This window comes from Aethalodelphis obliquidens, unplaced genomic scaffold (genome assembly GCF_003676395.1).
Source record: "Aethalodelphis obliquidens isolate GAN/ISIS:26980383/991018 unplaced genomic scaffold, ASM367639v1 scaffold39, whole genome shotgun sequence".
Classification (NCBI taxonomy): domain Eukaryota; kingdom Metazoa; phylum Chordata; class Mammalia; order Artiodactyla; family Delphinidae; genus Aethalodelphis; species Aethalodelphis obliquidens.
The window spans coordinates 329,963-355,854 of NW_020837983.1; the positions used below are offsets into that span (position 1 = coordinate 329,963).

Below are 25,892 nucleotides of genomic sequence, written 5' to 3' on the forward strand. Positions count from 1 at the left end.
ATTTGGTAAATAATAATAGGGAATTTTCACAGGCTCAAAAAAGGTAAAACTGAACCAAATCTCATGGTATTTTTTCATAGCAGACTGTGAACTTTAGCTTTATTATATTATTTGGATTTATAAGTTTCAAAAATAAAAGCCCTTTAGGGAAAATATTCTTCCTCATCTAAGTTTCTGTAACTTGCCTTAATCATTTATTAGATTGTGATAAACAATGCAGCAGGGAATTTTATTTCTCCCACTGAAAGACTGTCTCCTAATGCTTGGAAGACCATAACTGACATAGTTCTAAATGGCACAGCCTTTGTGACACTAGAAATTGGAAAGCAACTAATCAAAGCACAGAAAGGTATGTATATTTATTCTTTACATGTTTATTGGATTCCTACTTGTGCAGTTTCTGTGCTAAGCCCTGGGATACGTAAAAACGTCAATGACAGTGTCTATTCTTGTACAACTCATAAGCTATTGGGGAAGAAAGATACTTAAATAGTTACCATATGCACTTAAATAGTTACCATATGCTGTGATCTAAGCTATATTAAATGTTATGTTTCAAGTGCATTGGAAATCCAGAGAAAGAAAGAAATAACTCTCCCTAGGGATGATTATCATGTTCCTCATTATCATTGAGGAACAGAATGCAATTTTAGCTGAATTTTCAAAGATCTAGACATGGAGAAGGGGGAAGGAAAGGAAATGTAAATGTCCATGGGAAGAAGCTTGGTGTGGGAAAAGCAGAAGGGCTTAGGGACTGGTTACAGATGGGGAGGGAGATCAGTGGGAGATGATTATGGGAGGTGGGTTGGATGTAATTGGGAAAGTTCCCAATACCAAAATGGGGAATTTGATGTTAATTTTGAGTAAATGGGGAATTATTTCCGTATGGCTTTTTCTTGAAGGTGTCTCATAAAGAATGTGACTTGATTAGAAAGGTTACTGGGAACAATGTAAGGGCTAGAAAAGATTAGAGAGATCATTTAGGAGGGTCTTATTTTCCTTTTGTTAGGATAGATGGCATGGAGGATAAATTAGGAGATATTTAGAAGATAAGATCAATAGGCCTTACTGATAAGGTGACAGAGTTTTTAGCTGGAGTGGATAGTTTAGATGATGATGACATCAATGAGAAAACTGGAAGGAGAGTAGATTTAGAATGTACTAAAACATTTTTGTTTAGTACTATAGGAACAGACTTCTTTAGAAAAGTTCATACAATATAAATAGTGAATATATTTGTAATGTATTTAGGTGGGTATATACATATATGTCTAGAACCAGTGTACATTTATTCATTTAACAGAAACTTACTGATGACTTTTGTGTACCAGGCCCTGTGCTGCATGCCCACATGACAGGTGACTAAGACACTGTCCCTGAGCAGGTTGTGGTTGGGACTTGAAGGATGGGGGCATTTTCTCAGAGAGGTTGGAGAGTGTTCTGAACCAGGACAAGGAGGAAGAATCCTTGTGTTCCTTGAAGGATGTCCTCTGGGGCTTGAGGGGAATGGCATGAGCCGACCAGTTTCCTTCTGTTGGTTCAAAGCCTTTGCCTCATTAGGTTCAGTTTCTTCTTCTTTACAGTGTGGATAATTCTCAAATCAGCTTGAGAAAGGATGTAGGAACAGACAGAAGGATGCTAGAGAGGCACTAGCGTTTTTTCTACACATGTGCTAATAACTTCCATCTTTTCTCCATGCACTCATTGAAATTGAAACCCCAGGTCACTCATTCCCATTACAACAAAGTGGATATGATTGAAATTTGGAATTTACATATTTTTTTTGATTTTTTTTAAAGGGGTGGATTATTGGGAAGGGAGACAGAGAAGTGTGGGCTGACTTCTCTCTCTTCTCTGTTCTAGGATCCTTCTATCTCTTCTCACTCTGCCTCTGTCTGATTTCCTCTCTCCATACCTCTTACTCATTTCTCTATTTGTTTCTCTATGTATGTCTGTCTCTCTCTCTTTCTCTCTCTCTGTCAACTCTTCACTTTTGCTTCTGTTTCTTTCTTCGGTCTCTCTCATCACTTGGTGTTTCTCTGCCTTTTCTCTTTTATTTCATCCCCTGCCCATCTGTGTTACTCTTGATTTCTGTCTGACTCTCCCTTCTTTTCTCATTATTGTCATTCATTTTAACGTAGACTTTGATCTATTTTTATTCATCACATTGGTTAAAATTCTATGGGCTTCATTAAAAATACATTAGCTAAGGCTTCTTAAAAGATGGAGCCAGTTTTCATTCTTCCAAAATTCCTGTCGGTTATAGATGCTGTAACCTGACAGGGTTTTAAGGACTTGTATTAGTGAGCTGTGGAGAGTACAATGCACAGGGTCTTTTCTGGTATTGGAGCAATAGTCAAGGAACTCAGGTGCTAATGACCTCTGAGGTGTGTCAAAGTGGTAAATACGGAAGTCAGTTCAGGGAGCAGGCAATCTGTAATAATCTGTGATCAGAAGTATGTTAGGTGGTCTGATATCTAGGAAGGTGGTCAAGGTAAGGTATCCGGGAAGTCAGACTAGAAAATATAAGGGCACCAGCAACTAGAAGCCAGATACTCACTTGCTGGGGACAGGAATTGGTGATGAGGTGCACTCAGAGAGGGACTAGCAGATGACTGAAGATCAGGAGAACTGTGGCCTTAGCAGGGGCAGAGAAGCTAAAATTAGAGGGACACTATTAAAGTATGTTTCTAGGCAGCACTGATGCAAAACTAACAATTTTGAACAAATAAAGGATTTAGGAAACTCCTAAAGACCTTAGCCCAATGTGCTCTTATAGCCACAAAGGTCAGTAAATACATGGCTGATCCTTTCTGGGGAGGATTTGAAATTATCATGCTGAGGTTCATTCATCACTAAGATGTCATATATAAATTTAAAATTTTTAGTAAATAGTGTGGAAAAGAGTACCTAAATTTATTAAAGAATTGAGAGAACTTGAAATGAGGAAAGACTAAAAGAATAATACAGAGTTTTATTTAAGAGACTAGTCATGAAGGACATGGATAGGATAAATATTGAATTTTTCCATCAAACCCTAGAGATCACTAGAAGCAAGAGATACCTCTTGAAACTCTTAAGAGGTTATTTTAACCACTTAAAGTAGCATTATTATTTAAGTCGCATTAATAATACTTTATACCACAATAGTGCTTTGTAATTTACAAAGTATTTTCATATATCAGTATAGAATCAGTATGAAATGCAGGATTATTGTATGCTGAAATACAGATAGATTAAAGAAAGAGTAAATCAATGCATAATGTAGCTCTAATGTATGTATTATTTTTAGTTTGCTAAATGGGAAGAAACATTTATGTATAGTAAAATCCACAGAGTTTCTATATATAAATTGATACAGAATTTTGATTGTTTTGTAAATTTATACACTTAGGTAACCATTACCAAACCAAGACATAGAACATTTCTGTTGCCTCCAAATGTTCCCTCTTGCCGATTTCTACTTAATCCTCACTATCTATGTTTTTAATCCATTTTTTATTGAGTTATTTCTCTTTATTATTTTAAAAATTCTAGATTTATTTTTTATTGAAGTAACATTGGTTTATAACATATATAAATGTTTCAAGTGTGCAGTATTTCTACTTCTACTTACACTACAGTGTGTTTACCACTAAAAATTTTGTTTCCATCTATCACCATACAGTTGATCCCCTTTACCCATTCCTCCCTGCCCCTTCCCCTGGTAACCACTACTCTGTTCTCTGTATTTATGTGTTTGTTTTTGTTTGGTTTTTTCATTTGTTTGTGTGTGTGTGCATGTGTTTGTTTTTTATAGTCCACATATGAGTGATATCATATGTATTTGTCTTTTTCCATCTGACTTATTTCACTTAGCATGATACACTCAAGGTCCATCTGTGTTGTCACAAATGGGAAAATTTTATCTTTTTATGGCTGAGTAGTATTTCTGTGTGTGTTTGTGTGTGTGTGTGTGTATCACATCTTTATCCATTCAACTGTTGATGGGCACTTAGCTATTTTAATATCTTGGCTATTGTAAATAATGCCATGATGAACACAGGGGTTCATATATCTTTTCAAATTAGTGTTTCTGTATTCTTTGGATAAATACCCAGAAGTGGGATAGCTGGAAAATATGGTAGTTCTATTCTTAATTTTTTCAGGACCCTCTATACTGTTTTCCATAGTGGCTACACCAGTGTATATTCCCACTAACAGTTTACTAGGGTTCCCTTTATTCTGTATCCTCACCAACATCTGTTATTTATGGTCTTTTTGATGATAGCCATTCTGACAGGTGTGAGGTGCTATCTCATTGTGGTTTTGATTTACATTTCCCTGATGATTAGCAATGTTGAGCATCTTTTCACGTGCCTGTTGACCATCTATAAGTCTTCTTTGGAAAAATGTTTATTCAGCTCCTCTGCCCATTTTTTAAATGTTTTTTGTTGTTGTTGTTGAGTTGTATGAGCTCTTTACATATTTTGGATGTTAACCTCTTATCGGATATATCATTTGCACGTATCTTCTTCCATTCAATAGTTTGTATTTTCATTTTGTTGATTGTTTCCTTTGCTGTGCAGAAGCGTTTTAGTTTGATGTAGTCCCATTTGTTTATTTTTGCTTTAGTTTCCCTTGCCTGAGGAGACATATCTAGAAAGATTGCTAAGACTGATGTTAAAGAGCTTACTGCCTATTTTCTTCTAGGAATTTTGTGGTTTCAGGTCTTAGATTCAATCTTTGATCTATTTTGAGTTGATTTTTATGTATGGTGTGAGATAGTGGTCTAGTTTCATTTTCTGTCAGTGACTGTCCAGTTTTCCCAACACCAAGTACTGGAGAGATTATCCTCTCTCCATTGTATGTTCTTTGCTTCTTTGTCATATATTAATTGTCTGTATATACATGGTATTATTTCTGGGCTCTACTTTCTTTTCCTTTGATCTGTGTATCTCTTTTTCTTTCATTACCATGCTGTTTTGATTACTATAGCTTTGTAATTTAGTTTGAAATCAGGGAGTGTGATACCTCCAGCTTTGTTCTCTTTTCTCAGGAGTGTGTTGGCTATTTGCTGTATTTTGTGGTTCAATATAAATTTTAGAATTCTTTTGTTCTATTTTCATGAAAAAAGTCCCTGGGAGTTTGATAAGGATTGCATTGAATCTATAGATTGCTTTAGGTAATAAGGTCATTTTAACAAAGTTAATTCTTCCAACCCACGAGCCCAGAATATCTTTTCACTTATTTGTGTCTTCATTCTTTCAACAATGTCTTATAGTTTTCAGTGTATGAGTCTTTTACCTCCTTGGTTAAATTTATTCCTAGGTATTTTATTCTTTTTTTTGTGATTGTAAATGGGATTGTTTTTTAAATTTGTCTTTCTGCTAGCTCAGTGTTGGTGTATAGAAACACAGCCAATTTTTTGTATGTTGATTTTGTACCTTTCAACTTTACTGTATTTCTTTACTATTTCTAATACTATTTGGGGGAGTCTTTAGGGTTTTCTATATATGAAATCTTATCATTCACAAATAGTGACAATTTTTTTTCTTCCTTTCCAATTTAAATGCCTTTGATTTCTTTTTCTTGCCTAATTGCTCTGGCTGGGGCTTCCAATACTATGTTGAATAAGAGTGACAAGAGTGGATATTCTTTCCTTGTTCCTGATTTTAGAGGGATAGTTTTCAGTTTTTCCCCATTGAGTATGATGTTAGATATGGGCTTGTCATGTATGGCCTTTATTATGTTGCAGTATGTTCCTTCTATACCAACTTTATTGAGAGTTTTATCATAAATGGGTGTTTAATCTTCTCAAATGCTTTTTTTTTTTTTTTTATTCTGCCTCTCGGCAGTTATTTCCACCATTTTATCTTCCAGCTCACTTATTCATTCTTCTGTCTCAGTTATTCTGCTATTGATTCCTTCTAGTGTAGTTTTCATTTTATTGATTTTGCTGTACATCACTGTTAGTTTGTTCCTTATTTCTTCCAGGTCCTTGTTAAACATTTCTTGTATTTTCTCTATCTGTGCCTCCCTTCTATTTCCAAGATCATGGATCATCTTTACTATCATTACTCTGAATTACTTTTTAGGTAGGTTACATATTTCCTCTTCATTTATTTGGTCTTGTAGGTTTTTACCTTGCTCCTTCGTCTGTTGCATATTTTTTTGTTGTCTTAATTTTTTGTTGGGTGGGAGCGTGTTCCTGTCTTAACGGTTGTTTGGCCTGACGCTTCCAGCACTGGAGGTTGCGGGCAGTTGGGTAGAGCCAGGTTTTGGTGCCGAGATGAGGACCTCTGGGAGACCTCACTCCAATTAATATTCACTGGGGTCTGAGGTTCTTTGTTAGTCCAGAGGTTCAGACTCAGCACTCCCTCCACAGGAGCTCAGTCCTGACCCCTGGCCCATGAACTGATTCTGCAAGTGATGTGGTGTGACAAGAAAAAAAAAAAAGGAGCAGAACAATGACAAGGAGTAAAAAAGAAAATAAAAATAAAAAACTAACAGGTATATTAGAAGAATTAAAAATATAAATGAAACAGCAACCAGAAGGTAAAACATAACCCCAGTAGCAAAAAAAAAAAAAAAATAGCCAGAAAAGGCCTTGGCTGTGGGGGGCGGAGCTTAACTGGGGCGGGTCTAGGCTGGGGGTGGGCTTTAGGCTGGGGAAGAGCCTGTGTTCAGGACCTATGCTGCTGGAAAAGGCCCTGGGGATTGGGGGTGGGGGGTAGGCTCAGCGGGGCTCGAGGGGCCCTTGGGGTGCCTCCAGCCTCAGAGGGTGGAGTGCCAGGCCCAGCACCCCAGCAGTTTCGATGAGGCCGGAGTGGGCAGGGAAATGCTAGCTGTGTTCCCTCCGATTCTCCTATCCCGAGAGTCCCTCCCTGTTCGTGTCTACTCTTCCTCCCCCGTCTTCCACACCCACAGGACCCACGTGGCTGGAGGCCCAGGACCCCAGCTGGCTCCCAGGGGCTTGAGTGGGTAGGGGAAATGCTAGCTGTGTTCCCCCCGGATCCTACAACCCCGGGGGTCCCTCCCGGCTCACCTCTACTCTTCCTCCCCCCTCCCTCCCATGTTCCCATGACCCATGCTGGAGGGGGCCCTGGAGGGCAGAGGACCAGGCCCCGGACCTCAGCAGGCTCCCCAGGGCCTGAGTGGGTGGGGGAAATGCTAGCCTCTGAACCCCTGAGGGTCTCCTCCGACTCCCGGTCCCCGTTGGTTTGCTCATGGTGAGTGGGCCTCTCCAGGAGTGGGAATCCCTCCCCTTCCCCAGCCACCCGTCAGGTGTGCCAGTCCCGTCCGGCCTCCACTTCTCCCCCCTCGTTCCCCACCACATCCTACCCGGTCGCTTGGGGGTTCCTCCCGTCCCTTTGGGTATTGAGGTCCCCCACCAACATCTGGTAGGTGCCCTAGTTGTGAGGACATGTGAACTCTGTGTCCTCCTACTCTGCCATCTTGACTCCACCCTGTTTATATCACATCTTAGTCCACTCATCTGTTGATGGATATTTAGGTTGCTTCTGCATCTTGACAATTGTAGATAATACTACTTACAAATAAATGTAAGATGTTAGGGGAAAACCAGAATGAACTTTTTGGCCAGCCCAGTACAATGAACATTGCAGTGCATGTATCTTTGCAAATTAGTATTTTTTGGATGTATACCCAGGAGTGAAGTTGCTGGGTCATATGGTAGTTCTATTTTTATTTTTTTGAGAAACCTCTGTACTGTTTTCCACAGTGACTGCACCAATTTACATTCCCACCAACAGTGTACAAGGGTTCCCTTTTCTCCACATCCTCGTCAACGTGTGTTATTTGTGTTCTTCATGGTGGCCATCCTGACAGGTGTGAGGTACTATGTTATTGTGGTTTTGATTTGAATTTTCCTGATGATTAGTGATGTTGAGCATCTTTTCACATGCCTGTTGGCTGTCTGCATGTCCACTTTGGAAAAATGTCTGTTCAGGTCTTCTGTCCATTTTTAAATCAGGTTCTTTGTTTTTTTGATGTTGAGTAGTATGGTCATTTTAACAATATTATTCATTCCAATCCAAGAACGTGGTATATCTTTCCATCTGTTTGTCTCATCTTCAGTTTCTTTCATTAGTGTCACAGTTTTCTGAGTACATGTCTTTTACTTCCTTAGATAGGTTTATTCCTAGGTATATACTCTTTCTGATGTGCTGGTAAACAGGATTGTTTCCTTAGTTTCTCTTTCTGATAGTTTGTTGTTAGTGTACAGAGATGCAACAGATTTCTGTATATTAATTTTGTATCCTGCAACTTTACCGAATTCATTGATGAGTAATTTTTTGGTGTGTTCTTAGGATTTTCTATTTATCTTGTCATCTGCAAGCAGTGAGTGTTTTGCTTCTTCCTTTCCAATTTGGATTCCTTTTCTTTTTCTTCTCTGATTGCTGTGGCTAGGACTTCCAGTATTATGCTGAATAAAAGTGGCAAGAGTGGGCATCCTTGTCTTCTTCCTGACCTTAGAGGAAATGCTTTCAGCTTTTCACCATTGAGTGTGATGTTAGTTGTGGGTGTGTCATATTGGGTCTTTATTATGCTGAGGTATGTTCCCTCTATGTCCACTTTCTGGAGAGTTTTTTTTTTTTTATCATAAATGGATGTTGAATTTTGTCAAAAGCTTTTTCTGCACCTGATTGAGATGATCATGTTTTTTATCCTTCATTTTGTTAATATGGCATATTACATTGCTTTGTGATCTTGAACCATCCTTGCATCCCTGGGATAAATTGCACTTGATCATGGTGTATGATCCTTTTAATGTATTGTTGTATTTGGTTTGCTAATATTTTATTGAGGATTTTTGGATCTGTTTTCATCAGGAATATTGACCTGTAATTTTCTTATTTTTCTTTTAATTTTATTTATTTATTTATTTATTTTTGGCTGTGTTGGGTCTTCGTTGCTGTGCACAGGCTTTCTCTAGTTGTGGTGAGCGGGGGCTACTCTTCGTTGTGGTGCACGGGCTTCTCATTGCAGTGGCTTCTCGTTGAAGAGCATGGGCCCTAGCCACACGGGCTTCAGTACTTGTGGCTCGCAGGCCCTAGAGCACAGGCTCAGTAGTTGTTGTGCATGAGCTTAGCTGTTCTGTAGCATGTGGGATCTTTCCAGACCGGGGCTCGAACCTGTGTCCCCTGCATTGGCAGGCGGGTTCTTAACCACTGCACCACCAGGGATGCCCCTGTAATTTTCTTTTTTGTTGTTGTCAGGATGATGATGGCTTCATAGAAATGAGTTAGGAAGTGTTCCCTCTTCTTCAAATTTTTGAAAGCTTTTTAGAAGAATAGGTGTTAATAGATATTAAATGTTTGGTAGAATTCACCTGTGAAGACATCTGGTCCTCTGCTTTTGTTTTTTGGGAGGTTTTTGAATACTGTTTCAATCTCTGTACTAGTGATCAGTCTACTCAGATGTTCTGTTTCTTCATGATTCAGTCTTGGAAGGTTGTATGAGTCTATGAATTTATCGGTTTCTTCTCAGCTGTCTGATTTGGTGGCATATAGCTGTTCATAATATGTTTTTATAATTCTTTGTATTTCTGTGTGTCTCTTGTTATTTCTCCTCTTTTGTTGCTGATTTTATTTATTAGAGCCCTCTCTTTTTCTTGTGAGTCTAGCTAAAGCTTTGTCAATTTTGTTTGTCCTTTTGAAGAAACAGCTTTTAGTTTCATTGATATGTCCTTTTGTCTTTTTAGTCTCTATTTCATTTATTTCTGCTCTAATCTTTACTGTATTCTTTCTTTTACAGACTTTGGGCTTTGTTCTTTTCTTTCTAATTCCTTTAGGTGTAGGTTTATTTATTTGAGATTTTTCTTGTTTCTGTGGTAGGCCTGTATTAGCATAAACTTCCATCTTAGTATTGCTTTTGCTGCATCCCATAAATTTTGGTATGTTGTGTTTTCATTTTCATTTGTCTTCAGGTAATTTTTGATTTCTCCTTTGGTTTCTTTGTTGAACCAATAGTTGTTCAGTAGCATGTTGTTCATTCTGCACATATTCATGATTTTTCCAGCTTTCTTCTTGTAGTTGATTTCTAGTTTTACACCATTGTGGTTGAAAAAGATGCTTGATATGATTTCAAATTTCTTAAATTTTTTGAGACTTGTTTCGTGTCCCAACATATGGTCTATCCTTAAGAAAATTCCATGTGCACTTGAGAAGAATGTGTTTTCTGCTACATTTAGATGGAACGTTCTTTACAAATCTATCAAATTCATATGGTATAATATCACATTTAAGGCCACTATTTCCTTGTTGACTTTCTGTCTGGATGATCTATCCATCAATGTAAGTGGAGTGTTAAAGTCCCTTACTATTATTGTGTTGTTGTCAATTTCTTCCTTTAGGTCTGTTAATAATTGTTTCATATATTTTGATACTCCTATGTTAGGTGCACATATATTAATCACTATGTCTTTTTGATTAAATTGTCCTCTTAATCATTATATACTCTCCATTTTTGTCTCTTGTTACCTTTTCTATTTGATGTCTATTTTGTCTGATATAAGTATAGCTATAGCCACTTTCTACTAGCGTTGAGTAGATGTTCTGTGTGAATCGTTCCACTTGTACATGTGTTTTTGATGTTTTTGTGGGAGGAGTAGAGCTTCAAATCCTACTCCTCTGCTATCTTTTTTTGTTTGTTTGTTCCCAAACAAGATGGCGGAGCCATCTTGATCGCTCCCCTATACCCACTTCCTTTTGGCTACTATTTGCTTGGAGTATTATCTTCTGTTGCTTCACTTTTAGCCTACATTTGTCTTTAGTGCTGAGATGAGTCTCCTGGAGGTAGCATATATTTGGGTCTTGTTTTTTAATTCATCTAATTCTGTGTCTTTTGATTAGTGAATTCAATCCATTTATATTTAGGGTGATTATTGTTAAATGAGGACTGCCATTTTATCTCCTGTTTTCTGCTTGTTTTGTATCTCCATTGTTTCATTTTCTTTGTGTTTCTGTCTGCTGTTTTGGTTTGGTGGTTTTCTAGACATTTTACTCAGTTTCCTCTTTTTTATGTTTTGTGTCTCTGCTCTAGATTTATGTATTGTGGTTCCATGGGGTTTGTATAAAATGTCTCATAGAGAAAATTGTCCTTTTTCTGACGATAGCATCAGACTTTTATTTACCTATATGGGTTCCATCCCTTACCTCTTCACTTTTGTGTTTTTGTTGTCTCAACTTACCCCTTTTTACGCTGTGAGTTTGTTACCAAATTGAAGTAGCTGTAGTTTTCTGCTTTTGTTCCCTTTTAACTTTTTTAAAATTTTATTTATTTATTTTTGGCTACGTTGGGTCTTTGTTGATGCACGTGGGCTTTCTCTAGTTGTGGTGAGTGGGGGCTACTCTTGGTTGTGGTGTGCAGGCTTCTCATTGTGGTGGCTTCTCTTGTTGTGGAGCACAAGTTCTAGGCATGCAGACTTCAGGAGTTGTGGCTCGCGGGCTTAGTTGCTCTGCGGCATGTGGGATCTTCCCGGACCAGGGTTTGAACCTGTGTCCCCTGCATTGGCAGGCGGATTCTTAACCACTGCGCCACCATGGAAGTCCCCTTTTTAACTTTTATGCAATAATAAAGTGTTTGAAAGACCTGTTCTGTAAGTTTGTTTATGTACAACATGATTAATATAATTAACATGCTATATGTATGCCATATATGAAAGTTAAGAGAGTAAATCCTAAGTGTTCTCATCACAAGGAAAAAACTTTCTTTCTTTTATTTTGTATCTGTATGAGGTGATCATTGTTCACTTATTGTGGTAATCATTTCATGATGTATGTAAGATTGTTATGTTGTACACCTTAAACTTATATAGTGCTTGCTGTATGTCAACTTGATCTCAATAAAACTGAAAGAAAAAAACCTATTCTGATAAAGAGTTGCAATTTTCTGATTACGTCTTTTCTATTTAACATCTTACTCAACGTTTTGTGTACTTTTGCCTTTTTGTTTCTAGTAGAAGTGATGCTTTCAACACTTTTTGTAAGGCAGGTCTAGTGTTGATGAACCCCATCAGCTTTTGTTTGTCTGAGAAAGTCTTTATTTCTCCTTCATATCTTAATGATGACTTTTCAGGATAGAATATTCTTTGGTGACTTTTTTTTTAACATCTTTATTGGAGTATAATTGCTTTACAATGGTGTGTTAGTTTCTGCTTTATAACAAAGTGAATAAGCTATACATATACATGTATCCCCATATCTCCTCCCTCTTGTGTCTCCCTCCCACCCTCCCTATCCCACCCTCTAGGTGGTCACAAAGCACCGAGCTGATCTCCCTATGCTATGCAGCTGCTTCCCACTAGCTATCTATTTTACATTTGGTTGTGTATATATGTCTGTGCCACTCTCTCACTACGTCCCAGCTTACCCTTCCCCCTCGCTGGGTCCTCAAGTCCATTGTATACCTCTGCATCATTATTCCTGTTGTGCCCTTAGTTTCTTCAAAACCTTTTTTTTTTTTTTAGATCCATATATATGTGTTAGCATATGGTATTTCTTTTTCTCTTTCTAACTTACTTCACTCTGTATGACAGACCCTAGGTCCATCCACCTCACTACAAATAACTAAATTTGGTTTCTTTTAATGGCTTAGTAATATTCCATTGTATATATGTGCCACATCTTCTTTATCTATTCATCTGTCGATGGACAGTTAGGTTGCTTCCATGTCCTGGCTATAGTAAATAGAGCTGCAATGAACATTACAGTACATGACTCTTTTTGAATTTTGGTTTTCTCATGGTATATACACAGTAGTGGGATTGCTGGGTTGTATGGTAGTTCTATTTTTAGTTTTATAAGGAACGTCCATACTGTTCTCCATAGTGGCTGTATCAATTTACATTCCCACCAACAGTGCAAGAGGGTTCCCTTTTCTCCACACCCTCTCCAACATGTATTGTTTATAGATTTTTTGATTATAGCCACGCTGACTCGTGTGAGGTGATACCTCATTGTAGTTTTGATTTGCATTTCTCTAATGATTAGTGATGTTGAGCATCCTTTCACGTGTTTGTTGGCAATTTTTATGTCTTCTTTGAGGAAATGTCTATTTAGGTCTTCTACCCATTTTTGGATTGGTTTGTTTGTTTATTTGAAATTGAGCTGCATGAGCTGCTTGTATATTTTGGAGATTAATCCTTTGTCAGTTGCTTCATTTGCAAATATTTTCTCCCATTCTGAGGGTTGTCTTTTCATCTTGTTTATGGTTTTCATTGCTGTGCAGAAGCTTTTAAGTTTCATTAGGTCCCATTTGTTTGTTTTTATTGCAATTTCTCTAGGAGGTGGATCAAAAAGGATCTTGCTGTGATTTATGTCATAGAGTGTTCTGCCTATGTTTTCCTCTAAGAGTTTGATGGTGTCTGGCCTTACATTTAGGTCGTTAATCTATTTTGAGTTTATTTTTGTGTATGGTGTTTGGGAGTGTTCTAATTTCATTCTTTTACATGTAGCTGTCCAGTTTTCCCAGCACCACTAATTGAAGAGGCTCTCTTTTTTCCATTGTATAGTCTTGCCTCCTTTATCAAAAATAAGGTGACCATATGTGTGTGGGTGTATCTCTGGACTTTCTGTCGTGTTCCATTGATATATATTTCTGTTTTTGTGCCAGTAACATACTGTCTTGATTACTGTAGCTTTGTAGTATAGTCTGAAGTCCAGGAACCTGATTCCTCCAGCTCTGTTTTTCTTTCTCAAGATTGCTTTGGCTATTTGGGGTCTTTTGTGTTTCCATGCAAATTGTGAAACTTTTTGTTCTAGTTCTGTGAAAAATGCCATTGGTAGTTGGATAGGGATTGCATTGAATCTGTAGGTTGCTTTGGGTAGTAGAGTCATTTTCACAATGTTGATTCTTCCAATCCAAGAACATGGTATATCTCTCCATCTATTTGTAACATCTTTAATTTCTTTCATCAATGTCTTATAGTTTTCTGCATATAGATCCTTTGTCTCCTTAGGTGGGTTTATTCCTAGGCATTTTATTCTTTTTGTTGCAGTGGTAAATGGGGATGTTTCCTTAATTTCTCTTTCAGATTTTTCATTATTAGTGTATAGGAATGCCAGAGATTTCTGTGCATTAATTTTGCATCTTGCTACTTTACCAAATTCATTGATTAGCTCCAGTAGTTTTCTGGTAGCAACTTTAGGATTCTGTATGTATAGTATCATGTCATCTGCAAACAGTGACAGCTTTACTTCTTTTCCAATTTTGATTCCCTTTATTTCTTTTCCTTCTCTGATTGCTGTGGCTAATACTTCCAAAACTATGTAATAATAGTGGTGAGAGTGGACAACCTTGTCTTGTTCCTGATCTTAGTGGAAATGGTTTCAGTTTTTCATCACTGAGAATAATGTTGGCTGTGAGTTTGTCATATATGGCCTTTATTATGTTGAGTTAAGTTCCCTCTGTGCCTACTTTATGGAGGGTTTTTATCATAAATGGGTGTTGAATTCTGTTGAAACCTTTTTCTGCATCTATTGAGATGATCATAGGGTTTTTCTCCTTCAATTTGTTAATATGGTGTATCACATTGATTGATTTACGTTTATGGAAGAGTCCTTAAATTCCTGGGATATACCCCCACTTGATCATGGTGTATGATCCTTTTAATGTGTTGTTGGATTCTGTTTGCTAGTATTTTGTTGAGGATTTTTGCATCTATGTTCATCAGTGATATTGGCCTGTAGTTTCCTTTCCTTGTGACATCTTTTGTCTGGTTTTGATATCAGGGTGATGGTGGCCTCATGGAATGAGTTTGAGAGTGTTCCTCCCTCTGCTATATTTTGGAAGAGTTTGAGAAGGATAGGTGTTAGCTCTTCTCTAAATGTTTGATAGAATTTGCCTGGGAAGCCATCTGGTCCTGGGCTTTTGTTTGTTGGAAGATTTTTAATCACAGTCTCAATTTCAGTGCTTGTGATTGGTCTGTTTATATTTTCTATTTTTTCCTGGTTCAGTCTCGGAAGGTTGTGCATTTCTAAGAATTTGTTCATTTGTTCCAGATTGTCCATTTTATTGGCATATACTTGCTTGTACTAATGTCTCATGATCCTTTGTATTTCTTTTTTTTTTTTTTTTTTGCGGTATGTGGGCTTCTCACTGTTGTGGCCTCTCCCGTTGTGGAGCACAGGCTACGGACACGCAGGCTCAACAGCCATGGCTCACGGGTCCAGCTGCTCCGCGGCATGTGGGATCTTCCCAGACCAGGGTACGAACCCATGTCCCCTGCATTGACAGGCGGACTCTCAACCACTGCGCCACCAGGGAAGCCCGATCCTTTGTATTTCTGAGGTGTCAGTTGTTACCTCTCCTTTTTCATTTCTATTTCTATTGATTTGAGTCTTTTTTTCCTTGATGAGTCTGGCTAATGGTTTATCAATTTTGTTTATCTTCTCAAAGAACCATCTTTTAGTTTTATTGATCTTTGCTATTGTTTCCTTCATTTCTTTTTCATTTATTTCTGATCTGATCTGTATGATTTATTTCCTTCTAATTTGGGTTTTTTTGTTTTTCTTTCTCTAATTGCTTTAGGTGCAAGGTTAGGTTGTTTATTTTAGATTTCTCTTGTTTCTTGAGGTAGGATTGTACTGCTATAAAGTTCCCTCTTAGAACTGCTTTTGCTACATCCCATAGGTTTTGGGTCACGTTTTCATTGTCATTTGTTTCTAGGTATTTTTTGATTTCTTCAGTGATGTCTTGGTTATTAAGTAGTGTATTGTTTTGCCTCCATGTGTTTGTATTTTTTACAGTTTATTTCCCTTAATTGATATATAGACTTACTGTGTTGTGGTCGGAAAAGATACGTGATACAATTTCAATTTTCTTTAATTTATCATGGCTTGATTTGTGACCCAAGATATTGTCCATCCTGGAGAATGTTCCATAAGCACTTGAGAAGAATGTGTATTCTGTTGTTTTTGGATGGAATGTCCTATAATAAATCAATTAAGTCCTATAAGTATCAAGTCCATCTTGTTTAATGTATCATTTAAAGCTTGTGTCTCCTTATTTTCATTTTGGATGATCTGTCCATTTGTGAAAGTGGGGTGTTAAAGTCCCCTGCTATGTTTCTGTTTTTGTCGATTTCCCCTTTTATGGTTGTTAGCATTTGCATTATGCATCATATGTTGGGTGCATAAATATTTACAATTGTTATATCTTCTCTTGGATTGATCTCTTGATCATTATGTAATGTCCTTCTTTGTCTCTTTTAATAGTCTTTATTTTAATGTCTGTTTTGTCTGATATGAGAATTGCTCCTCAGCTTTCTTTTGATTTCCATTTGCATGGAATATCTTTTTCCATCCCCTTACTTTCAGTCTGTATGTGTCCCTAGGTCTGAAGTGGGTCTCCTGTAGACAACATATATACAGGTCTTGTTTTTGTATCCATTCAGCCAGTCTATGTCTTTTGGTTGGAGCATGTAATCCATTTATATTTAAGGTAGTTATCAATATGTATTTTCCTATTAACATTTGATGAATTGTTTTGGGTTTGTTATTGTAGGTCTTTTCCTTCTCTTGTGTTTCCTGCCTAGAGAAGTTCCTTTAACATTTGTTACAAAGCTGGTTTGGTGGTGCTGAATTCTCTTAGCTTTTGCTTATCTGTAAAAGTTTTAATTTCTCATTCCAAATCTAAATGAGAACCTTGCTGGGTAGCGTAATCTTGGTTGTAGGTTTTTCTCTTTCATCACTTTAAATATGTCCTGCTAGTCCCTCTGTCTTGCAGAGTTTCTGCTGAAAGATCAGCTGTTAACCTTATGGGGATTCCCTTGTATGTTATTTGTTGTTTTTCCCTGGCTGCTTTTAATATTTTTTCTTTTTATTTAATTTTTGATAGTTTGATTAATATGTGTCTTGGTGTGTTTCTCCTTAGATTTATCCTGTATGGGACTCTCTGCGCTTCCTGGACTTGTTTATTTCCTTTCCTATTTTAGGGAAGTTTTCATCTATAATCTCTTCAAATATTTTCTCAGTCCCTTTCTTTTTCTCTTCTTCATGTGGGACCCCTGTAATTCAAATGTTCATACGTTTTTTGTTTTCCCAGAAATCTCTATGACTGTCCTCAATTCTTTTCATTCTTTTTTCTTTATTCTGCTCTTCAGGAGTTATTTCCACTATTTTATCTTCCAGGTCACTTATCCGTTCTTCTACCTCAGTTATGCTGCTATTGATTCCTTCTAGAGAATTTTTGTTTTCATTTATTGTGTTGTTCATCCTTGTTTATTTGCTCTTTAGTTCTTCTAGGTCCTTGTTAAACATTTCTTGTATTTTCTCTATTCTATTTCCAAGATTTTAGATCATCTTTACTATCATTATTCTGAATTTGTTTTCAGGTAGACTGCCTATTTCCTCTTCATTTGTTAGGTCTGGTGGGTTTTTACCTTACTCCTTCATCTGCTGTGTGTTTCTGTGTCTTCTCATTTTGTTTAACTTACTGTGCTTGGGGTCTCCTTTTCACAGGCTGCAGGTTCATAGTTCCCGTTGTCTTTGGTGTCTGCCCCCAGTGGGTGAGGTTGGTTCAGTGGATTATGTAGGCTTCCTGGTGGAGGGGACACTAGTGCCTGTGTTCTGGTGGATGAAGCTGGATCTTGTCCTTCTGGTGGGCAAGACCATGTCTGATGGTGTGTTTTGGGGTGTCTGTGACCTTATTAGGATTTTACGCAGCCTCTCTGCTAATGGGTGGGGTTGTGTTCCTGTCTTGCTAGTTTTCTGGCATAGGGAGTCCAGCACTGGAGCTTGCTGGTTGTTGAGTGGAGCTGGGTCTTAGTGTTCAGATGGAGATCTCTGGGAGAGCTTTTGCCTTTTGATATTACATGGAGCCGGGAGGTGTCTGTTGGACCAGTGTCCTGAACTTGGCTCTCCTACCTCAGAGGCACAGGCCTGACACCCGCTCAGAGCACCAACACTGTGTCAGCCACATGGCTCAGAAGAAATGGGAGAAAAAAAGAAAGAAAGAAAAAAAAAACAGGTACATGGGGAGTTTTTGCCTTTTGGGAAGTCTGAGGTCTTCTGCCAGTGTTCAGTAGGTATTTTGTAGGAGTTGTTCCACATGTTGATGTATATCTGATGTATTTGTGGGGAGGAAGGGGATCTCCACTTCTTACTCCTCCACCATCTTGAAGGTCTCCCGGATTTGTTTTCTTAAGGCCTTACTTACTACTCTGTCAGTCCTCAGCTCTACTTTGCCAATAGATGATATGTTGTTTACAGCCCTGTGTTTTGAAATTGATATTATATTTAAACTAAATTCAACCAATGCCTCTTGTGCCACTGTGAAAGACATATTAAATAAGTGTTCAACATAGTATGATGCTCTTCATACTTGGTTGTTTTTCAGAATCTTAAATTACTTAACATTTGAGTAAGAATATTGACCATATATCCACTATTGTTTTTTTAAAAAATATATTTGTTTGGATTCTATTTAAAGAGAACAATTTTTCTTAAATTTTACTTTTTTTGTCTGTGTGAGTGTATTAATTGACAAAATATGTGACAGCCTACCCAGATATTTTACTTGATTTTGGACTATCTTTGATCATTGAGTCACATAGATTACTTTATACCAGGAAGCTAGAATTTCTTCCACGTAAGGCCACATATGAGAAATCTGTAGTGATTACTGCAACTTGTATAATTATTAAATACAGATATAAGATGCAATAGATGTTAGAATACTGAACAGTATTATTTATAAGTAAATGCTCTAATTTTAACTAAATTTTCTTCCTTCTTGTCTCCCTTACTCCCTCTCCTTCCCTCCCTCTCCCCTCCTTCCTTACTTCCTTTCCTCTTACTTTTTTAAAACACCTAACATTTATCAAGTGCTTATTCTATATCAGCTTTTGTTCTAAGTGTTAAATATTTATGAACTCATTTAATACTTGTAATGACTCTGGAAGGTAAGTGCTGTTTATAGTTATGAGTAGAAACTGAGGCGCAGAGTTAGTCTTTTTTAATATATTGCTAGATGTTTTTAATTCTCACTTTTACAGATGAGAAAATCTCGTTTATTAAATAACTAAGAAGTGTTAATTATCACTGTTAAAACTGATGATTGACAAATTTTTTTTTATTATCAGAAGTAGTCCAGGGCTTCCCTGGGGGTGCAGTGGTTGAGAATCCTCCTGCCAGTGCAGGAGACACAGGTTCGATCCCTGGTCCAGGAAGATCCCACATGCCGCAGAGCAACTAAGCCCGTGTGCCACAATTACTGAGTCTGTGCTCTAGAGCCATGGGGCCACAACTACTGAGCCCGCATGACACAACTACTGAAGCCCACATGCCTAGAGCCCGTGCTCTGCAACAAGAGAAGCCACCACAATGAGAAGCCCACTCACCACAACAAAGACCCAACACAGCCAAAAATAAATAAATAAAATAAATAAGTTCATTTAAAAAAAAACCAAAGAAGTGGTCCAATAGGAAAAAAGGAGCAGTAGTTTAATTAAAGTCATTGTCACCTAGTTTATACCTGATACTTAGATGGTGAGTCTTGATATTTTGACCACTACTCAGCTTTCTCATCTGTAAAAAAGATTGGATAATCAACTACTACTCCAATATTTAGTAAGCAAACAAGGTATTAGATACAAAAGTTTTGTGAAAAACATAAATTGCTTCAAAAATATTCATGTGCTTCTTCATGTATGTGAATGAACATATGGTAGCTTAGATAATTTAAAGAATTAGGTAGAATTAATTTTCAGATATTCAGGGAATCTAAGAGTGTGGAATAGTCAGAAGCAGCCCAAGGAAGCTTGAATCATATGGACTGTGTCAGGGAAAGGCAAGGAGTGAATGGTTATTGTCTAGTCAGATTAATCATGAACAATGAAGGGGAAATAGAAAGTAGTTAAGAAGTGTCTGTAAAGGAAATCATGGATAGGATCAGTGTCATTTGAAGTATGCCTGAGATGATCTTACCAGCAGCCTGAGAATATCTTACCAGCAGCCTTGTGCTAGAGGAAGAGAAGAGTAAATGCAAATAATGCACCAACCGAAGAAACTAAAAAAGGAAAGATCCTTTTAATCAATAGTTATGAGGAATCAGTTGAAGGCTTTGAACTAAGTAAAATACTTTATGCCATTCTTGCAATTGAGTTAAAACAAATTATCAGAAAACACAAAGTTTTTAACCATCTTGCTGTTCTAGACACATAATGTGTGAACTGTAAACACAGAAATAAATTTTAAAGCATTCTTATTTTCAATCCATTGATATTGAACTCGCCAGTTACTTTTCCTTCATCATTACATCATTCAGTGAACTTCAGCCTGTCCAATCTCACATCCTCCTGTAATCACCCTTTGTTTGACTGCTCTTTTACATAGACTCTGACAGAATCATTTTCCCTTAAGCCATATAGAATTGTCATGCCCAGCTTTAGTTCCGCACGTTAATGAATCATGTCCTATTCAAAAGCTCTAATACACACTTTAGCATTTAAAAACATGCTGCATATTGTTATTATTCCATGTTGCAAGTCTTCTTTTCTCATCCATCAAAATTGGAAATGCTATTACCCATCAGTATACAATACTTCTGCCCCACCTGAAAACTCTTTCCACCCTTACTCCATTCTTCTCCCCACCAGTTCCTAACTCATCACTAAGCACAAAGGTGATGCTTTGTTTATGGAATGAAACATTTTTGAGACTCACAAAAAAAAGGCGAATTGAGGGCATGTTTAACACTACTTTCAATTATGTCCTTCAGCTTTACTATTAGGGGAAAAGAAGATGATGAGCCAGACAAAATCAACTGATAAGGAGGCAAATGCACCTTGTTTCAGAAGAAGGAAGAGTAGAGCAGGCATAGGATGAGGCTTTTCTTATTTGTCAGTGTGAGTGCAAGTTGTATGCTCTTTAGATTTTAAAGTATAGAAGGACCATTTGGGTACATTTCTGTGTATTGCGACTAGGCCTTCCTTAGAACAGTGGGTGCATTTTAAGAATGTTTAAAAACACTTTCTTAGTAATGAGTTGGCATTTATTAAGGCAGTGTTAATATCCTTTTAAAATCACTTTTTGCCAGAGTTACTAATTTGATACAACATTTCTACCTCATTTATTAAATTTTCTTATAGCAACTGTGTACCTTACTTTGATGTTTTGTGAAGATAATGTAAAGGTAAGGTGATTTGGAAATTTTGGAAAGGAATCTTATTTTTTCTTTTTAACTATATAACTGAAAATTTCTTCGAGAGGAAATTTTATGAGTGCAGGCTCTGGATCAAACTGCCTGGTTCTAGTCCTGATGATACCACTTATTAGTAGTGTGAACTTGGGAAAACTACCTCTCTGTGCCTCAGTCTCTTGTAAATAGGAAGATAAAGATAGAACCTTCCTCCTAGGATTGCTGTGATGATTAAGTGAGCTAGTGCCTGTAAAGTGTTAAGAATAGTGCCTGGCTCAGACTACTGCTCAGTATTAGCTATTAAAGAAAATGTTAGATTCCTCCAAGATAAGTGTATTTTTACCACCTGTTTTACAAGGGGACCATAAAGTATCTGAATGTGAGGCTATGTTCCTATGTCCCATAGTTAAAATAGACTAGAAAAACCGGAGATCTGATACCAGTTATTGTAATTAAACTTTTAAGTTTCAACCTACATGAAGGATGTATTTATGTTAAATGTTCAAATGAGGTGTCTTCACTTAGTAGATAATATTCTTTTAAAAAGAGTTATGCTATTTGTTTTTAAGTTATATGATCATCCTGTGAATAACTTTTAGAGTGTTGATGACTTTTCGATTTAAATTCAGTTGAGTCTCTTATCAAAAAGTGGCTAAGAAAAAAAAAAAAGTGGCTAAGAGTTAGTGTCCTCTGTGCCTTCATCAAAAAGAGAAGTGAAGAGTTTTCTCTTCATGTTATGATTGTCAGGAAGATTAATTGCTGGCAATAACAGTAGAAGGGTTAAACCTGCAAGCAATAGCTCACCTGTGTGCTTAGATAGTGCAAGGAGTTCAGGCTTACTTACGTGTAGTATATAATGCCTGGAGAGGCAAAGATGAGGCTAAGGGGTGTGGACTTTACCCTCTGGAATTGGGTAAAGATAAACTGAAGGATCTTAACAAGAGATATATTCAGAGTGGAGACTGAAGCATGATTAATGACTGAGGGGAGGGCCCAATGAGAAGTGTTGAGAAAGAAAGAAGAGAGAACCAATGAAGGAATGTTGTAGTCTCAGGAGATGTGAATCAGAAACATAGGTGGAGGAGCTTACTCTGGATACTGAAAGAGTTGATAAATGATGTTGAGAGCCCTGGTGAAATTGTAGATGCATCTTTCCAATGGCATTTACCTACAGCTTGGAACAGTTTTAAAACTCCCTCCTTATAAGAGTGGAGAAGGCCGTTCTGGTATTGAGAACCGCAGGATGGATGTTTGAGAGAATGTGTGGCTAGGAATTGAGTGCCTGATTCATGTAATAGTCTAGGCTGTAAATAGAAAAGTTAGACTAGGAGGGAACTATGAGCCTAAAGAATATGGGAGATAAAGCACCCAGAATTTATAATGAGGTCTCAAAGAGCACATGTAATATGAGGATGTGAAAGATCTGGAAGGACAGAATACAGAGAGTAACACATTGCATTCAGTATTTTGGAATGATGACAAAGTTCAGGTTGTGGCTAAATTGGGGTAGCACCGAAGGTCATGGAACTGTAAGATTTATGATCTTGTCCACCTGAATGTTGAAATCTTCCAGATTGTTGAGAGAAGTTGGCTTTGAGATGTGGTTACAGATATTTTTGTAGGTTTAAGTCCAGGAGTCAAATTTTAATTAAAATGGCAGAGTAGGTTGGGAAGTCAAAGTTAACATCAATTGAAGTTACAAATGGTGGTTAAAGAGCTGGATATTATCATTTTCAAATGGGACTTTTTGCATGAGGGTAAAAGAGTAATAGGTAGAATTGATTGCAATGATCAATTAGTGAGTAATCTGTAGAATGTAATGACATTTGCTGGAAACTCTCTATTTTCCTACTTTACAGTGATAAATCTGGGGCCCAGAACAGGGAAGTGATTTGCCCAAGGTCACACAGTTATAGAGCTAGTAAATAGTAGAATTAATGTTTGAGTCAGGTGTCTTTAAACTGCAGTATTCCATCTCTACTGGACATTGGAACTAAAATTTTTTATTTTAATTTTCAAAATTTGTATTTAAACCAGATTTTAGAGCTTTTGAGTCTTTTTGAAACTGGCACGTAATCTTACACGTTTTATCCTTTTTAATAGTGTGATTTTTAGTGTTTCTTTGTTACTATTTTTTTCCATTTTGAAATAGTTAAGGATGGGCAAGCATAATATTTATTTTATTTATTGCTCCCTTTCTCTGTTTTCTTAACTTCACTAACATAGGTTCTATTTTTGTTGTCAGCACTGGGATGTTAGAAACTTGCCATTTACAAGCCTCTTCCATAGGTAATTCTAATTTAAATGATTAGCCTTCCTATGAAAAGAAAAAAATATATCTGTGACTGATCCTGGGAGTCTGGGAATTCTTTACTTTGAGCTATTAGCACCACTGTTCATTTTTTGAAATCCAGCTGTTAATTGTTTATGCAGCATTCATCCTATTGGAACAGTGCAATTTCAAATGTTTGCCTCTTTTTTACACTCAGGGGTAATTAAAAGCAGCAGTATCTCATTCTAAGCAGTGGGCTACCCACATCTTAAATAAAATCTAGAGAGAAAGAGAAGAGGATGATAACTTTCATTTCCAGTATCTCAATTACATAATAATGACTTAACTCCTCCTTTCCCACACCTCACGAAAAATTGCTGTTAAATCTGAATGGGAAGATAGAGCACATTCTATTGGAACATTGGCATTACATAAGTAATTGTCACTTTTAAAAGTAGTTTTTATAATTTTGTTGTAAGATGATGCAGTTAGCATCTGTTGTCAGTGTACTGTAATGGTGTACACTAAAGTTCTACATCCTCTTCTTTCACAGGGTGAATTTGGAAACAAAGTAATTTTCAGAGATCTGAGAGATTGAGCTTGATATATTAGGAAAAGTTACCATAATGCCTAACATAACTATTCTTATTTCTCATGTCCTTAAAATGGTACTCCTGTCCCCTCTTCCACTCCCAATGTTTTCCAGGTTGTACTAACTTTTGTTTCTACTCTGGAGTGTGTGGAGGGAAAGAGAAACAAAATATGTCAAGGAGAAAAAAAACTTATCTGAATATTCTTTAAATTATTTTCCTTGTAGTCCTTCAAACTTGTAGTCTTAAATTTCTTAAAGTATCTACTGTTTCATATATATATATATAGATAGATAGATAGATAGATAGATAGTTTGATTCATTTGCTAATATTAACTTACAGTATTTTCAGTGTTGTGGCTAAGTAGGAAGTAGAAAATCAGTGATTTTTCAGGAGCTAAAGATTATTATTTTAAACTTTCATACAGTCAATTTACTGAGAACCCACTATGTCCCAGGCAATGTTGATTACTGGCTGTATTTTCCTGTGCTGTACAATATATCCTTGTTGCTTATTTTATACATAGTAGTTTGTGTCTCTTAGTCCGACACCCCTATCTCACCCCTTTCCCCTTTCCTCTTCTCAGTGGTAACCACTAGTTTGTTCTCTATATCCGTGAGTCTGTTTCTGTTTTGTTGTATACATTCATTTATTTTATTTTTTAGATTCCACGTATAAGTGATAACACAGCATATGTTTTTCTTTGACTTATTTCCTTAAGCATAATACTCTTTAGGTCCATGCACGTGTTGCAGCTGTCAACATTCCATTCTTTTTTATGGCTGAGTAATATTCCATTGTGTGTGTATATATATATATATATATACCACATTTTCTTTATCCATTCATCTGTTGATGGGCGCTTAGATTGCTTCCATATCTTGGCAATTGTAAGTAATGCTGCTATGAACATTGTGGTGCATGTATCTTTTTGAATATATTCTTTTTCTTCAGACACATACCCAGCAATGGAATTGCTGGATCATATGGTCGTTCTATTTTTAGTTTTTTGAGGACTCTCCATACTGTTTTCCGTAGTGGCTGCCTCAATTTACAATCCCATCAACAGTGTACTAGGGTTCCCTTTTCTGCACATCCTCACCAACATTTGTTATTTGTAAACGTTTTGGTGATAGCCATTCTGACATGTGTGAGGTGATAGCTCATTGTGGTTTTGATTTACATGTCTCTGATGGTTATCATTGTTGAGCATTTTTTCGTGTGTCTGCTGGCCATCTGTATATCTTCTTTGGAAATATGTCTTTGCCCATTTTTTAATTGGGCTGTTTTTTTTTTTGATATTGAGTTGTATGAGCTGTTTACATATTTTGGATATTAACCCCTTATTGGCCATCTTATTTGCCAGTATTTTCTCCCATTCAGTAAGTTTTTACATTTCATCCATGGTTTTCTTCATTGTACAAAAGCTTTTAAGTTTAATTAGTTCCCATTTGTTAATTTTTGCTTTTATTCTTTTGTCTTAGGAGACACATCCAAAAAAATATTGCTGTGGTTTATGTCAAAGTGTGTTCTGCCTATATTCTCTCCTAGGAATTTTATGGTTTTAGGTCTTTTTAGATCTTTAATTCATTTTGAGTTTATTTTTGTATATGGTGTAAGGAAACGTTCTAATCTTATTCTTTTACATGTAGCTGTCCAGTGTACAATATCATTTGAAAGGTCTTCATCTGCTGATTCTATCTCCTGTGTCATTTATGAGAGTCTCTCTATTATTTGATTTTTCTCCTGGTTGTTTCTGTGTCTTTTTATGTGTAGTAATTTTTGGTTGCATGCTATGAATTTTATGTTGTTGTTGTTGTTGTTGTTGTTGTTGTTGTTGGTGGTGGTGGTGGTGGTGGTGGTGGTGGTGGTGGTGGTGGTGGTG

At 36.9% G+C, this 25,892-nt stretch overlaps 1 protein-coding gene across 2 annotated transcripts in view; it reads left to right on the forward strand.

Annotated features, from left to right (window-relative positions):
* The window catches only part of DECR1 (2,4-dienoyl-CoA reductase 1), a 50,845-nt gene that overhangs the window by 13,107 nt on the left and 11,846 nt on the right, over positions 1–25,892 (forward strand). For both annotated transcript variants that reach the window (XM_027131370.1, XM_027131372.1), the window contains exon 5: positions 202–349. In XM_027131370.1, coding sequence (XP_026987171.1) covers positions 202–349 — 148 coding nt within the window. The remainder of the gene's footprint in view (positions 1–201; positions 350–25,892) is intronic.